Genomic DNA, 16,407 nt, shown 5'->3' on the forward strand with positions numbered 1-16,407 from the left:
TTTTCTTCTATTAATTTTGGATTTGGTTTGTCCTTGCTTTTCTAGTTCTTTAAGATGTATCAAGAGGTTATGTACTTGAAATTTTTCTAGTTTTCTTTTTTTCCTTTCTTCTTCTTTTTTTAAATTTTTTCAAGAGAGCCTTACTCTGTCACCCAGGCTGGATACAGTGGTGCAATCTCGGCTCACTGCATCCTCTGCCTCCTGGGCTCAGATGATCCTCCAACCTCAGCCTCCTAACTAGCTGAGACTACAGACATGCACTACCACGCTAGGCTAATTTTTTTTTTTTTTTTTTTTCTGTAGAGATGAGATTTTGCCGTGTTGCCCAGGCCTGTCTCGAACTCCTGGACTCAAGGGATCTGCCTGCCTTGGCCTCCCAAAATGCTAGGATTATAGGCTTGAGCCCGGGAGGTAAAGGCTGCAGTGAGCCATGATTGCACCAGTGCATTCCAGCCCAGGCAACAGAGCAAGACCCTGTCTCAAAAAAAAAAAAAAAAAAAAAAATTCAGGGCTGGGTGCAGTGACTCATGGCTGCAATCCCAACACTTTGGGAGGCCGAGGGGGGGCAGATTACTTGAGGTCAGGAGTTCAAGACCAGCCTGGCTAACACGGCAAAATCCTGTTTCTACTAAAACTACAAAAATTAGCTTGGCGTGGTGGCAGGTGCCTGTAATCCCAGCTACTTGGGAGGCTGAGGCAGGAGAATCGCTCGAACCCAGGAGGTGGAGGTTGCAATGAGCCAAGATCGTGCCATTGCACTCCAGCCTGGGTGACAGAGTGAGACTCGGTCTCAAAAATATATGTGTGTGTGTGTGTGTGTGTATATGTATATAGATATATGTGTATATATGTGTGTATATATATGTGTATATAGATGTGTGTGTGTGTATATATATATGTAACTATTTCTTTCTCTTTTTTTAGTTTTAATTTGCATGGAATACCTTTTTCCATCCCTTTATTTTTCAGTCCATTTGTGTCTTTGTAGGTGAATTGTGTTTCTTGTAGGGAACAGATCATTGGGTTTTGTTTTTTAATCTATTCAACCATTCTATGTCTTTTGATTGGAGTGTTTAGTCTATTTACATTCAATGTTGTTATTGATAAGTAAGGACTTGTTCCTGTCATTTAATTTGTTTTCTGGTCTTCTTTTCCTTCTGACTTTCCTTCCTGTCTTCCTTTCTGTGAAGGCGATTTCCTCTAGTGCTACATTTTAATTTCTTGCTTTTTTTTGTGCATCTGTTGTAGATTTTTTCTTTCTTCTTTTTTTTTTTTGGTTTTGGAGACAAAGTCTTGCTCTGTCACCCAGGCTGGAGTGCAGTGGCATGATCTCAGCTCACTGCAACCTCCGCCTCCTGGGTTCAAGCAATTCTTGTGCCTGAGCCTCCTGAGTAGCTGGGATTACAGGCATGCACCACTGCACCCAGCTAAGTTTTGTATTTCCAGTAGAGATGGGGTTTCGCCATGTTGGCCAGGCTGGTCTCAAACCCGTGGCCTCAAGTGATGCACCTGTCTTGGCCTTCCAAAGGACTATAGCCATGCACCACCACAACTGGCTAATTATAGGCGTGAGCCACTGCCCCCAGCCAGTTTGTTTTTTATTTGAAATTACCACGAGGCTTACAAATAACATCTTATACCCCATTATTTTAAACTGATGACAACTTAGCACTGATTACAAAAACAAACCAAATAACAAACAAGCAAAGAGGAAATTAACAAAAACTCTAACTTCATCTCCCTGGTTTTTAACTTTTTGTTGTTTTTCTTTATATTTTATTATACTGTCTGTGTCTTGAAAAGTTGTTGTAGTTATTTTTGATAGGTTCATCTTTTAGTCTTTCTATTCAAGATATGAGTAGTTCATACACCATAATCAGAGGGTTATAATATTCTGTATTTGTCTCTGTAATTATTATTTTCAGTGAGTTTTATACCATCAGATGATTTCTTATTGCTCGTTAACGTCCTTTTCTTTCAGATTGAAGAACTCCCTTTTGCATTTCTTGTAGGACACATCTGGTGTTGATGAAATCCCTCAGCCTTTTCTGTTTGGGAAAGTATTTCTCCTTCGTGTCTGAAGCATATTTTCATGGATATACTATTCTAGGATAAAAATTTTTTCCTGGTCTGGTGCAGTGGCTCATGCCTGTAATCCCAGCACTTTGGGAGGCTAAGGCAGGCAGATCACTGAGGTTGGGAATTCGAGACAAGCTTGACCAACATGGAGAAACCCTGTCTCTACTAAAAAAAAAAATACAAAATTAGCTGGGCATGGTGGTACATTCCTGTAATCCCAGCTACTCGGGAGGCTGAGGCAGGAGAATCGCTTGAACCCGGGAGGCGGAGGTTGTGGTGAGCCGAGATCGTGCCACTGTACTCCAGCCTGGGCAACAAGAGCAAAACTCAGTCTCAAAAGAAAAAAAAAAGTTTTTTTCCTTCATCACTTTAAATATGTTATGCCTCTCTCTCCTAGCAGACTGAGAAGTCTGCTGCCAGACATATTGAAGCTCCTTTGAATGTTACTCAAGGCCCAAGAGCTCTTCAGTCAGCTTGTGGTGAATGCTCTCAGGTCTGGGTCTCTCCTTTCAGGGCAGTGGGCCCCGCTCTGGCCCAGGGCAGGTCCAGAGATGTCATCTCTAGGAGCTAAGGCCTGGAATCGGGGACCCTAGGAGCCTACTTGGTACACTACCCCACTATGGCTGAGCTGGTACCCAGCTGCAAGACAAAGTCCCCTTTTCTCTTCTCTCTTCTTTCCTCAAGCAGGAGTTGTCTCTCCTTGTGGCCACCACAAATAAGAGTGCACCAGATCACACCTGAAGCCAGCATAGCCCTGGGTCTCAACCAAGGCCCATGGCGAATACTGTCTAGGTGCTGCTCATGTTTATTCAAGGCCCAAGGGCCTTTTAGTCAGCAGGCAATGAATCCCTCCAGGACTGGGTCCTTCCCTTCAAGGCAGTGGGTTCCATTCGGACCCAGGATCTGTTGTATCTAGAAATGTCATCTGGGAGCTAGAGGCCTCGAATGGGGGCCTCAGGACTCTGCCTGGGGCCCTGTTCTATAATGGTTGAGCTGGTATCCAAATCGCAAGACAAAGTCCTCTGTATCCACCCCTCTCCTGTCTTCTCCTCAAGTGCAGGAAGCAGTCTCTCCCAGAGCTGCAAACTGTGCTGCATGGGGTTGCGGGAGGGGTGATGCAAGCATTCCTTTGGCTATCGCAGCTGATGTTTCGCTAGGTCACTTGCACCCCAAGTCCACTGGCTCTGATCCCAGCATAGCACCAATAGTTGCTCAGGAATTAACAATCCTTGTGGCTTTTCAAATTTCTTAAGGATCCTAGAGCACTTTAGCATGCAGTGGTAGGGCTAGCCAGAACTCAGGTAATAACCTCTAATAACCTCCGGGATGGATGATTCCTCTCTGACTAGGGCTGGTCTAAATGCTCTGTGGGCACTGGCAGAATTCTGCCCTGTGTTGGCTTTCTGCTGTGACAGCACTGAGTTCCAATGCAAAGTCCCATAATTACTATGAGGTCTCTCCCCGAAGCACACGGATGCTGTCTGTGCCATGAGGCCACTGCCAGGAGACTGGGGGTAGAGTGGTGTTGGCAATTCAAGACTGTCTTTTCTACCTTCTTTGGTGCATCTTTCTGTAATATGATGTTAAAACTGGGTACTGTGATCACTCATCTGAGTTTTGGTTCTTATGAAGATGATTTCCTGTGTGGATAGTTATTTTTCGTTTGTTTTTTTGCGACGGGGTCTTGCTCCATTGCCAAGCAGGCTAGAGTGCAGTTGTGCAATCACAGCTCACTGCAGTAAACTCTCAGGCTCAGGGGATCCTCCTGCCTCAGCCTTCTGACTGAGGCTAGGACTCCCGACTGGGACTACAGGCATGCCCCACCATACTCAGCTATTTAAAAAATTTTTTTTTGTGGCAGGGGGAGCAGTTTTGCCCTGTTTTCCAGGCCCACCTCAGCCTTCCAAAATGCTGAGATTACAGGAATGAGCCACCATGCCCAGCCTGGATAGTTGTTCAATTTGATGTTCTTGCTGGATAATCACTGGAGGGGATGTGTTTGGCCATCTTGCTCTACCTCCTCCTCTAAAAGTTCTTTTCTTTTCTTTCTTTCTTTTTTTTTTTTTTTGACAGTCTTGCTCTGTCACCTAGGCTGGAGTACAGTGATGCCATCTCACTCAGCTCACTGCATCCTCTGCCTCCCAGGTTCAAGTGATTCTCCTACCTCAGCCTCCTGAGTAGCTGTGATTACAGGCATGTGCCAGCAAGTCCTGCTAATTTTTGTATTTTTAGTAGAGATGAGCTTTCACCATGTTGGCCAGGCTGAGTCTCGAACTCCTGACCTCAAGTGATGCACCCGCCTCGGCCTCCCAAAGTGCTGGGATTATAGGCATCAGCCACAGTGCCTGGCCAGGTATTTTCTTATATCAAGCAAAAGTTAAAGGTTATGTTCACTAAAAATAATTTTAAGAGATTAAAATTTTTGACTGGGTGTGGTGGGTTATGCTTGTAATCCCCACACTTTGGGAGGCCGAGACAGGTGGATCACAAGGTCAGGAGTTGGAGAGCAGCCTGACCAACATGGTGAAACCCCGTCTCTACTAAAAATAGAAAAATTAGCAGGGCATGGTGGTGCATGCCTATAATCCCAGCTACTCAGGAGGCTGAGGCAGGAGAATCGCTTGAACCCAGGAAGCGGAGGTTGCAGTGAGCCGAGATAGTGCCACTGCACTCCAGCCTGGGCAACAGAGTGAGACTCCGTCTCAGAGAAAAAAAAAATTAAAAATTTTTAATTGTTTTTCATTTGCTGAAAAAAATTAGAATATTTAAAATTTTGATTATATTGCTATTATATATTTATATAAGTTGATCTTTTGCAGGTTTAACTTGAGACATTATAATATATACATAAAACTAAAACTTAGCAAATACAGTTGTGAAGTTAAATATTAATATCTTTTTAAAATGTTAATTTAACTTTTAACTTAAAAATTATTTCGCATTTTATAACCCAGTAATGAATAAAAAGAGCATGCTTTATACATACTCTTTTTAAAATGTTAAAGCATATATATATATATATATATATATATATATATATATATATATATATACATATAGTACATTAACATGTATTTGTGGTATTAACATTTCATGGAGAGAGGGCAATTAGGAAAAAAATATCTTAAAAGCCAACTTGGGGTGATTATGAAGAGTTGAGAAACAGAAACGCTGTATAGGGGTCTCTCTTGTTAGGAGAATTTGGGATGGCAAAATGTCGATTGGATGGAAATAACCTTACTGGTTGAAGGTATGCAAGCTTACACCTAGAGAGTTCCATGGTATTTCCCTTCACTCATTTCTGTGGTGTTTTCTCTTATATTTTTGAGCATCTACTACTTACAAGGCTCTATGCTAGATATACTAGTAGGAGACAGGCTGGAAGTTGAATAGGGTGACCCAGACAATACACACATGTGGAATACATCGTTTCTACTTTTACAGTTCTTTAATTGGAGAGAGATGATAGAAACATGGAAAATTCATTCATTTAGTAAGAATTAAATGTAAATTCATGGTAAACATAGTGTAATGTTTGGCTTATTGCTAAAAATTTCAGTTTACGTATAATATTCTATGTGTTTGTTTTATAATGTCCCTGTTTGTGTAGTGTTTTTAGCATTCCGTGGTACTTTGTATGTATAGTATATAATCATTGTCTAATGTAACAGCTTTAGCTCTGAGGCCAGGATATGAAAGGAAATAATGTAGGTTATGTTTTGGGGGAATTTGGCTTCTGCCTCTTCGTGTGTTGTATTGAGGGAAAATAAAACTGGGATTGGAGAAACAGTCAAGGCTGTAGAGTGTGTCTGGGAAACCTAGGACTGCAATTTCTGAATCCTGAGTTTGGTGGTTTCTTTTGCCTTTCTGGAAGTCTGGCAACCATTTACAGATACAATGGAATATACTTTCTTTTGGATCTTTTAGAGCATGTCCATTGGCTGTTATAACTCAAAAGAGGGCCCCTCAGCCTTGCAAATCACCTCGCATCGTGGCCTCTTGGCCGTACTGTGTTATCAGCCGGGCTTTGAAGCCGGTCCTTAAGAGGACTTCTGCATGCTTTAGTTGGTGTTTTGGCCTCTTTGTTCCTTCCGCTGCCATTCACCTGTATTTTTATTTTATAGGTGTCTCTGCAAACAGACTCATGGGTGGTGCCATGCAGCTTACCTTCCGCAAGATGGCGTTTGACTATTACCCTTTCCACTGGGCAGGTTAGGAAAACTCTGAATGGGGCCAATTCTAGCATAGCCCAAAACATTGAGGGCAGATTCCTGGATTCATCCCTGACTGCTTAACAGGAGGTTGCCAGAGATTGCAGTGCATGCTCAGAGGGGTGTTGGAGATACCCCTCTTCAAGAGGACATCTGGAAACTTGCAGCTTCCACTGTTGATGATTCTTTATGAGTAATGAGAGAAAGTGAGTAGGGGAGATATCTAGGGCCTGAGATATTGCTTTTGATTCTACTCTCAGCCCCTCGCTTCCACTAGTATTAGAGCCTCTCCAGTAGTCCATAGTCAAATATGGCAGCAGTCAACAGCTTGCCTTTAGGGAGCCTTTGGGAAAAATCACATATGGAATCCAGAAGAATGTGCAACCTATCATTGAATAATTTTTCCTTATCCCAGAGATTTTTGGACTGTGGGTAAGGAATCAGATTCTGAACTATGACTATCCTGATGGAAAGGAAAAATTGGAACATTCATCAAGATCTTCGGCTAAAATCTTTTCACTTCTTCTTTGCACAGGTGATAGCTGCAAACATTGGGTACGCCACTGTGAGGCCATGGAGACCCGAGGCCAGTGGGCCCAGAAGCTGGTGATGGAATTTCAGAGCAAAATGGAGAAGTGGCATGAAGAGACAGGTCTGAAACCACCCTGGCACCTGGGAGTAGACTCTCCCTTTCGGAGAAGAGCAGGTGGGTTATGAGGAACTGGAAGACTCCAGTTGCTTAGCTTCTTGCCATTTATCTTTGAATAACAGTGAAGATAAAGCAAGAACTAGCTGATTATCCCAACTGTATCTAATGAAGAGACATCAGTGACTTTTTTCTTTACGGAGACCTCTTTGACCCCAGGGATAGCTGCAGTGTTGATGTCATCATCTCTATTCAGTAAACTGTTGTCTTGGTCTTAAGAATAATATTTTTGAGTTCATCTAGGAGCTAGACAGTGTTAAGCTCTCTTTCCTACATATAGCGTTAATGATCTTAGGATTTTTACTTTTCTAACTCTATTAATAATGAGAGTTGAATGTATCTGATTCTTTTTCCCACCTTATTTTTATTTAGATTCTCTTTCCAGTCCTCGAAAGCACCCTCTTGAGAGAAGCACCTCTCAGGGCAGACAGGCTGCCTTTCGGCCTCCAGCATGGAACCGCTTACGCTCTAGCTGCCTGGTGGTACGGGTGGATGACCTGGACATCCACCAGGTGAGGACATGGTTGGAAAGAGGTGGAGCAGTTTACGTGGAAGGCAACTGGAACAGTATGAACAAAGTTTTGGAATTTGGGGACATTTTACCTCACTTCTGGGAAGATTAATAGTTTGGTCTGTTTCTTTCTGAGCAGGGCTGGTGAGATCAGGACTTGGGAATTCCCCCAGTTTTACTCTGACTGCTTTGCTTTGAACCTCCCGCTGAAAAAACTAACTCGTGTAGAGTGTGAGGCAGGTGTGAGAATGCCTAGAATATGTGTGAAATGCACTGTGTTCCCCGTGACAGATTTTGGAGGGACGGTAGAGGCTTTATGCTTCCTAAGTGGAAATGGAGGTCTGCTCTAAGTTTGATTGTTGATACTAACAGTAAGTTGTGATTGTTTAGGTTTCCACCGCTGGACAGCCAAGTAAAAAGCCATCTACCCTCCTTTCCTGCAGTCGGAAACTTCACAACCTCCCCACCCAGGTCTCTGCCATTCATATTGAGTTCACGGAGTATTACTTCCCAGATAATCAGAAGCTTCCAGGTAAGCATCTAGGCTGGCTATTTCTTCTGTCTAGCTCGTGCTTTTCCCATTTGTCAGCTTTCGGGCCACTACTTACATTTTTATTTGTTTTTAGGAGTTTTCAGTGTTTGAGTAAATTTAGCATACTTTTGTTAAACACTGTGCCCTGTATAAATGTGTACCTTTGCTCTGTTCATAATATAGTTAATATTAGGTGGTAAGAGCCTCGCTATTGCTTTTTACAGAATTGTTTACAGTTATGTTTCTGTTTTTTCCTCTGCTTTCCAGTCCCTTGTCCTAATCTTTACATTCAGTTAAATGGTCTGACATTTACTATGGATCCTGTCAGTTTGCTCTGGGGAAACCTCTTTTGCCTGGATTTATACCGCAGCTTGGAGCAGTTCAAAGCTATCTACAAGCTGGAAGATTCAAGTCAGAAAGATGAACACTTGGACATCCGACTAGATGCATTCTGGTTGAAGGTGAGGGGAGAGTATGACTTTTATCCCCTGCTGGTAGCCACAGCTGCATTTTTTCAATGGACATAATCCATGATTTTGCTGTGTCCATTTTGTGGAAGTAAGAAAATAGTTTCAGAGCCCAAATGATCTTTTACATGTGTATTAATAGTGGGATGCTGAGATACTCAGATGACCATTCTGAATTGTGTTTCATTTTCTCTGTGAAGGTGAGCTTTCCACTGGAAAAGAGAGAGCGGGCAGAGTTGCATCGTCCCCAGGCCCTTGTCTTCTCTGCATCAGGCATGATTGCCACCAATACACGTCATGCCCCACATTGTAGTTGTTCAGACCTCCAGAGTCTCTTCCGGGGTTTTGCTGCTGCTGAGTTCTTTCATTCCAATTATGATCACTTTCCTAAGGTTCCGGGTGGCTTTAGCCTTCTGCACATGCTTTTTTTGCATCATGCCTTTCAGATGGATTCCTGCCTGTCTCAGCCTAATACCCTCCCTCCCCAGAGGCCTAAGGCTTCCCGGGATCTCTGGTCTGTCCACTTTACCCAGATCTCCTTGGACTTTGAGGGAACAGAAAACTTCAAAGGCCATACCTTGAATTTTGTAGCCCCCTTCCCCCTGTCTATTTGGGCCTGCCTACCCCTCCGCTGGCAGCAAGCCCAGGCACAGAAGCTCCTTTTGGCCTCAGAGGGGAGGCTGAAACCATCAGCCAGCTTTGGAAGTCCTGTCCAGTCTGAGGCTCTTGCCCCTGACTCTATGTCCCATCAGCGGTCAAAGACTGAGCATGACTTGAAAAGCTTATCAGGACTTACAGAAGTCATGGAAATTTTTAAAGAAGGCAGTAGTGGTGTGGACAACAAAGGGCCTCTGACAGAGCTGGAGGATGTAGCAGATGTTCATATGCTTGTACATTCCCCGGCCCATGTCCGCGTGAGACTTGACCACTACCAGTACTTGGCTCTGCTTCGCCTGAAGGAGGTGCTGCAGAGGCTTCAGGAGCAGCTGACTAAGGATACAGAGTCAATGACTGGGTCTCCCCTGCAGGACCAGACAGCTTGCATTGGAGTTCTCTTTCCTAGTGCTGAGGTGGCTCTGCTTATGCATCCTGCCCCCGGTGCTGTCGATGCTGACTCTGCAGGCTCAGATAGCACTAGCCTCGTAGATTCAGAGCTATCTCCTTCAGAGGATCGGGAACTGAAGTCTGATGCCTCATCAGACCAGGGCCCAGCAAGCCCTGAGAAGGTCCTGGAGGAAAGTATCACTGAAAATCAGGATGTATCCCAGGAGAGGCCACATAGCAATGGAGAACTGCAGGACTCAGGTCCACTTGACCAGCAGCTGGCAGGGAAGGGCCATGAGGCAGTAGAGTCCCTACAGGCCAAAAAACTGAGCAGAACCCAAGCCTCCAGCTCACCAGCTGCATTGAAGCCCCCGGCTGGCAGGGAGACTGCTGTGAATGGACAGGGTGAGCTCATCCCCTTGAAGAACATTGAGGGAGAATTGTCAAGTGCTATTCACATGACCAAGGATGCCACCAAGGAGGCTCTACATGCCACCATGGACCTCACCAAGGAAGCTGTGTCCCTGACTAAGGATGCCTTCAGTTTGAGCAGAGATCGAATGACCTCCACCATGCACAAGATGTTGTCCCTCCCGCCAGCCAAGTAAGTGGTTCTGTGCCTCCTTCAATCATTCCATCTCCTTCTCCTAGTTCTAATCATTGGATTTAAGGCCTCTTACTGTATGTATTTCTAGATTGGGAAGTACCAAACAGTCCAGGAGAATGCATAGAATGGCTTATTTAATGGGCAGTTTTCAAGTCAATATTTATTGCTTCTTAGAATCAGATTATCTCCTTTTTCACTGATTCACTTTTCTTTCCCCTCAAGATGCGCCTTATTGTATTAGCCAGGCTGGTCTTGAACTGCTGGGCTCTGCAATCCTCCTGCCTTGGCTTCCTGAGTAGCTGGGATTATAGACACGTGCCACTGTACTCAACTTGCTTCACTATTATTGATACAAATATGCTATATCAGAATAATAATACTGGCATATGTATATTATTTTCAGTGGGCTTTCATGTAATTTTTTTGTTTGATTTGATCCCCACAGCAGCTGGGGAAGGTGGCCTTAGACATTTGTATCCCCAATTTATAGCTGAGAAAACTGAGGCTTTAGAGAGGATGAGCTCATAGATATCCTATATCTTGTAAATAGAAAAGCTGTGGCTTTGGACTTGTTTTTCTAGTACCTTATCAGTGTCTGCCACGGTAATAGAGAAGGAAGAATTTCATTCATTCAACAAATATCTTTTGAGCCCTTTCTGTGTGCTGGGCTCTGTGTTAAGCACCGGAGATAGAGTAGGGAGTAAACAGAAAAACACAGAAATGCACAGTGAGAAGAGTGGAAAAGTATGGATTTTCCCATGGGTGCCTCGTGGTTTTAGGAAAGATAATTGAGTCTAAGGGAAGTCTTTCCTGGAACACTTTGTGGTTTAGAGACCATGGTATGAAAACCAGTGCATTTAGAGCTTTTGTCTAAGTGAATTATCTTAAGTGGGTCTCTAAGTAATGCCTATGGGTGAGCTAGTACCTGCTAGGACAGACAGCAAGGAGGAAGGAGAGGAAAACTTCAAGGGTTGAATTGTATAATAATACTAATCAGCATTTACTGAGTGCCTTCTGTACCTGACAAGACACAGTCCTAAGTACCTATAATATTGGTCCACTGGATTTTTATAATAGCCCTATAAAGTTAGTATTAATATCACTCCCCATCTCACAGATGAGGAAACTGAGGCTCAGGATCACACAACTTGTGAGTGGTGGGACATGGATTAAAAGCCTGCACTCCTAATCACCCAATGTGCTGCCTTTTCTAAATGGAGAGAAGTAAGGGAGATGGAAAAAGAGCAGAGGTGAAAAAGAGAAAAGAAAGCTGTGTGAAATGAGCCCTTTTATTTATTTATTTATTTATTTATTATTATTATTTTTTTTTGAGACGGAGTCTCGCTCTGTCGCCCAGGCTGGAGTGCAGTGGCCGGATCTCAGCTCACTGCAAGCTCCGCCTCCCGGGTTTACGCCATTCTCCTGCCTCAGCCTCCCGAGTAGCTGGGACTACAGGCGCCCGCCACCTCGCCCGGCTAGTTTTTTTGTATTTTTAGTAGAGACGGGGTTTCACCATGTTAGCCAGGATGGTCTCGATCTCCTGACCTTGTGATCCGCCCGTCTCGGCCTCCCAAAGTGCTGGGATTACAGGCTTGAGCCACCACGCCCGGCCTAGCCCTTTTAAAACATCAACAGCAACTTCCTAACTGCCCAAGCCTGTGGCCTTTTCCTCAGTCCCCCTTCTCTGATCAGTTCATTCATTCTGAGCATTTGTAACCCCACCCAGTTACTCTCACTTCTCTGAAGGAGTCTTTTTCCTTGACTGCTCTCTTCCTTTTATCCTATAGGTGTAAATAATCCACAGGGCTAGGCTGTCCATATTCTGACCACTTTTGTCATAATTTTAATTTTTAATTTTTTTTTTTTTGAGAAAGGTCTCATTCTGTTGCCCAGTGTTGCGATCTCTGCTCACTGCAGCTGCGATCTCCCAGGTTCAAGTGATCCTCCTGCCTCAGCCTCCTGAGTAGCTGGGACCACAAGCATGTGCCACCATGCCCAGCTAATTTTTATATTTTTGGTAGAGATGGAGTTTTGCCATGTTGCCCAGGCTAGTCTCAAACTCCTGGGCTCAAGCGATTGAGAAAGTCCCAGCATTTTGGGTGACAGAGTGAGACTCCGTCTCAAAAAAAAAACAAAAACATAGTTTGCTGAGCCCTATTTCTCATTCATGGAATGAGATGGGGCCTGATAATTTGCATTTTTTTTTTTTTTTTTTTTTTTTTTGAGACGGGGTCTCACTCTGTCGCCCAGGCTGGAGTGCAGTGGTGCATTCTTGGCTCACTGCAACCTCTGCCTCCTGGGTTCAAACAATTCTCCTGCCTCAGCCTCCCGAGTAGCTGGGACTACAGGCATGTGCCACCACGCCTAGCTAATTTTTGTATTGTTAGTAGAGACGGGGTTTTACTATGTTTGCCAGGATGGTCTCGATCTCTTGACCTCAGGTGACCTGCCTGCCTTGGCCTCCCAAAGTGCTGGGATTACAGGAATGAGCCACCTCACCGGGCCCAAGAATTTGCATTTCTAACACGTTCCCCATTGATTCTGATGCTCCTGCCAGGACCACACTTTGAGAGCACTGCTCTAGGGGATCTCACATCAGTTTTCCATGTCTGTTCCCACATGAAGACTTTTTAGTGTATAAAAAGTATGGTTGATTTCTATATTGGTGGTATTTTATTTTATTTTATGAGACATCCATTACTTGCTAAAAGTCTTTTCCTCTCCAGCTTGTTTGAAAAAGTCAGGCCAAACATCCTAAAACATAGGTATAATCTTGTTATTTCCCTACTCCAAAACCTTCATGCTTTTCCCTCATACCCCCTGAATTTAGTTTGAACTTCTTTTTTTTTTTTTTTTTTGAGACGGAGTCTCGTTCTGTCGCCCAGGCTGGAGTGCAGTGGCCGGATCTCGGCTCACTGCAAGCTCCGCCTCCTGGGTTCACGCCATTCTCCTGCCTCAGCCTCCCGAGTAGCTGGGACTACAGGCGCCTGCCACCTCGCCTGGCTAGTTTTTTGTATTTTTTAGTAGAGATGGGGTTTCACCGTGTTAGCCAGGATGGTCTCAATCTCCTGACCTCGTGATCCACCTGTCTCGGCCTCCCAAAGTGCTGGGATTACAGGCTTGAGCCACCACGCCCAGCCTGAACTTCTTAAGTATGGCATAATCAATTATTATGATACATCCATATAGCAATTTATAGTTTTCAAAGCATTTTAATAAATAATTTTTTATTCAAGGTTTTCTATAATTTGGCTGCCACTCTTGTGGTAAAGTGAAAAATCACTTAATGTGAAGTTAGGAGACTTGAGTCTTTTATTTTTAAGACAGAGTCTCACTGTGTCACCCACGCTGGAGTGCAGTGGTGTGATCTCAGCTCACTGCTGCCTTGACCTCCCAGGCTCAGGTGATCCTCTCACCTCAGCCCCCAGTAGCTGGGACTACAGGCGCGCACCACCATGCCTGGCTAATCTTTGTATTTTTTGTAGAGACAGGGTTTTGCCATGTTGCCCAGGCTGGTCTCGAACCCCTGGATTCAAGCCATCTGCCTGCCTTGGCCTCCCAAAGTGCTGGGATTATAGGCGTGAGTCACTGTGCCCGGCCTGAGTTTTTCTTAATTCTACCTTTAACTATGACCTTGGGACAGTTTCTTCATCTGTAAAGTGGAAGGGTGGTATTAAAAGGTCCTTAAAGGTTGCTTTTCACTGTGTTAATGCCTTTTTAACTTTATCTTCCATTGCTCTCCCTGACAAAACCTATGCTTCAGCTGGGCAGAGCTATTATTCTTACCATTCTCTTTGTTTCTGGCTCTATGCCTTTGTTTATGCCATTTCTTGTCTATAGGATACCCTCTTCTCACTTTCACAATCCTTCAAGGACCACCTCAAATGTTATCTCCTACCACGAAGCCACTCTTGATCCTCTTCTCCTTGTCCTTTTTCCTCTTTGATGTTGTCTAGAACTGGGAATGTCTTACTCATCAATTGATCCATCTCCCACTCCTGCCTAGTGCCTAGTATGGTGCCTTACATACAGAAGCAACTAAATACTTATGGAATGAATGCAGGTGGCTTCAGGTGCCATTCATCAGCACCAGAGCAGTAGGTAGCTGATCTCTTCTGAGTCTGGGATGACCTTGAATAACCTTGACATTTAATGTTGATATGAGAGCGCTGTCTATGCAGTTAGCAATGTTGGAATAAAAACATTCAGAAAGGCCCGTGATTGAAAAATGACTTGATCTCTTTACAGCCAGTAATAGGTGATGTCAAAGTTGCATGTTCCCAGTATTGGGAACTTTATCCAGTTGTCTGAGCGGAAAGGGATGGGTATTGTAAGTGGATGGGAACAAACATGTCTCCAAAGCCACATTTGTGGTTTTTGTTTTTGTTTTTTTAAACAGGGAGCCCATGGCCAAGACAGATGAGGGGGTGGCAGCCCCAGTGAGTGGAGGTGCTGCACGACTCCGATTTTTCTCCATGAAGAGGACAGTATCTCAACAGTCATTTGATGGTGTCTCATTGGATAGCAGTGGCCCTGAAGACCGGATTTCAGTGGACAGTGATGGCAGTGATAGCTTTGTGATGCTCTTGGAGTCTGGTATGTGGGAGCAGAGCCAGGCAAAGTTGCAGAATTCCAGAAAGGGTTGTCTCTGCTGCCTGCGTCAGACTGGCAGAGGGTTAAAGAGGAGCTGAGAGAGGACAATGTAGACATTTTCTTAACCAAGACAAAAAAGAGAGAAAAAGAAATTTTAGTGGATTTGTGGGTTTGCTTTTAATTCCACGTTTCTAGGTGATTGGTTAATAACTGACTTTTTATCACAGAAAGAGATTCAAACCAAAGGAGAGAGTACTAGTCTTACAGCTGTATAGCTAAGTCAGGATTCGTTTCATGGTTGGTATCAGTGGTGTGAATGTGTTTATAGTCTTTTTTTTTTTTTTGGCCTGTGTTGTCACTGGAAAATAGGAGCTTTTTATCTATTAATAAAATGAGAAACTTTTAGGAATACCTTTATATGTTATACTGGTTCTTTCAGTTTATTGAAATAGAAACTTATGAAATGATCCCTTAAGAGTATCTAGGCTGGGCACGGTGGCTCACACCTGTAATCCTAGCACTTTGGGAGGCCGAGGCGGGTGGATCACTTGAGGTCAGGAGACTAGTCTAGCCAACATGGTAAAAACCCCGTCTGTACTAAAAATACAAAAATTAGCTGGGCATGGCAGCAGGTGCTTGTAATCTCAGCTACTCGGGAGGCTGAGGCAGGAGAATTACTTGAACCGGGGAGGTGGAGGATGCAGTGAGCCAAGATTGTGCCATTGCACTCCAGCCTGGGTGACAGCGAGACTCCATCTCAAAAAAAGAAAGGATGTCCTATTTATTTATTTATTTTATATTGACAAATTATAATTGTATCTGTGTGGTATTAATACTAAGCGATCCTATGATATATACACACACACATACAGTGTGGGATTTTTGAGCCAAACTAATTAACATCCCTGCCACCTCAAATACTTACCATTTATTTCTCCTGTTTAACTGAAACATTATACTTTCACTAACATTTCCTCCTATCCCCTCCCATTTCCCTTTTCAGCCTCTGTTAAGCATCATCCTGCTCTCTGCTTTGATGAGTACAGTTGTTTTACATTCTATGTATAAGGGAGCACATGCTGTTTCTGTCTTTCAGTGCCTGGCTTATCTCATTTAGCATATTGTCTGTCCTCCAGATTCAGCTATTATCACAAATGACAGGATTTCCCTCTCATAAGGCTGAATAGTATTCCATTGTGTATTCGTACCACATTTTCTTGATCTGTTCATTGGTTGATGAACACATAAGTTGATCCCATAACTTGGCTATTGTGAATAATGTAGTAAACACAGGAGTGGAGATAGTTCTTTGATATACTTTTTTTTCATATTCCTTGGATATATACCCCAAAGTGGATATGGTAACTCTATTTTTAGCTTTAAGGACCCTCCATACTGTTTTCCGTAATGCCCATATTAATTTACATTTCCACCAACAGGGTGCTAGGGTTTCCTTTTCTCTACATCCTTGCCAACACTTGTTATCTTTAATCTTTTTGAGAGTAGCAATTCTGACAGGAGTGAGTTAATATTTCACTGTGGTTTTAATTTAAGAGAATGCACTGTTTCTTAAGCTGGGTGGTGTTTTGTTACTATTTTTGTTTTGTATACTGGTTATGTTTGTTTTGTTACTATTTTTAACTTCTTATGGAAGATT

The 16,407-nt window shown here is 43.5% G+C and overlaps 2 protein-coding genes across 2 annotated transcripts in view; one reads left to right on the top strand and one right to left on the bottom strand.

Annotated features, from left to right (window-relative positions):
- RPS10 (ribosomal protein S10) overlaps nucleotides 1-16,407 on the bottom strand; it is a 624,010-nt gene that overhangs the window by 429,888 nt on the left and 177,715 nt on the right. The gene's annotated exons all lie outside the window — the stretch shown is intronic.
- Nucleotides 1-16,407, top strand: part of BLTP3A (bridge-like lipid transfer protein family member 3A) — an 81,719-nt gene that overhangs the window by 53,345 nt on the left and 11,967 nt on the right. The window contains exons 9-15 of the mRNA XM_050787543.1: nucleotides 6,204-6,290; nucleotides 6,826-6,996; nucleotides 7,369-7,508; nucleotides 7,898-8,039; nucleotides 8,307-8,500; nucleotides 8,707-10,154; nucleotides 14,557-14,753. Of these exons, the coding sequence (XP_050643500.1) occupies nucleotides 6,204-6,290; nucleotides 6,826-6,996; nucleotides 7,369-7,508; nucleotides 7,898-8,039; nucleotides 8,307-8,500; nucleotides 8,707-10,154; nucleotides 14,557-14,753 (2,379 nt within the window). The remainder of the gene's footprint in view (nucleotides 1-6,203; nucleotides 6,291-6,825; nucleotides 6,997-7,368; nucleotides 7,509-7,897; nucleotides 8,040-8,306; nucleotides 8,501-8,706; nucleotides 10,155-14,556; nucleotides 14,754-16,407) is intronic.

The sequence above is a fragment of the Macaca thibetana genome, chromosome 4 (genome assembly GCF_024542745.1).
Source record: "Macaca thibetana thibetana isolate TM-01 chromosome 4, ASM2454274v1, whole genome shotgun sequence".
In the NCBI taxonomy this organism is placed as follows: Eukaryota; Metazoa; Chordata; class Mammalia; order Primates; family Cercopithecidae; genus Macaca; species Macaca thibetana.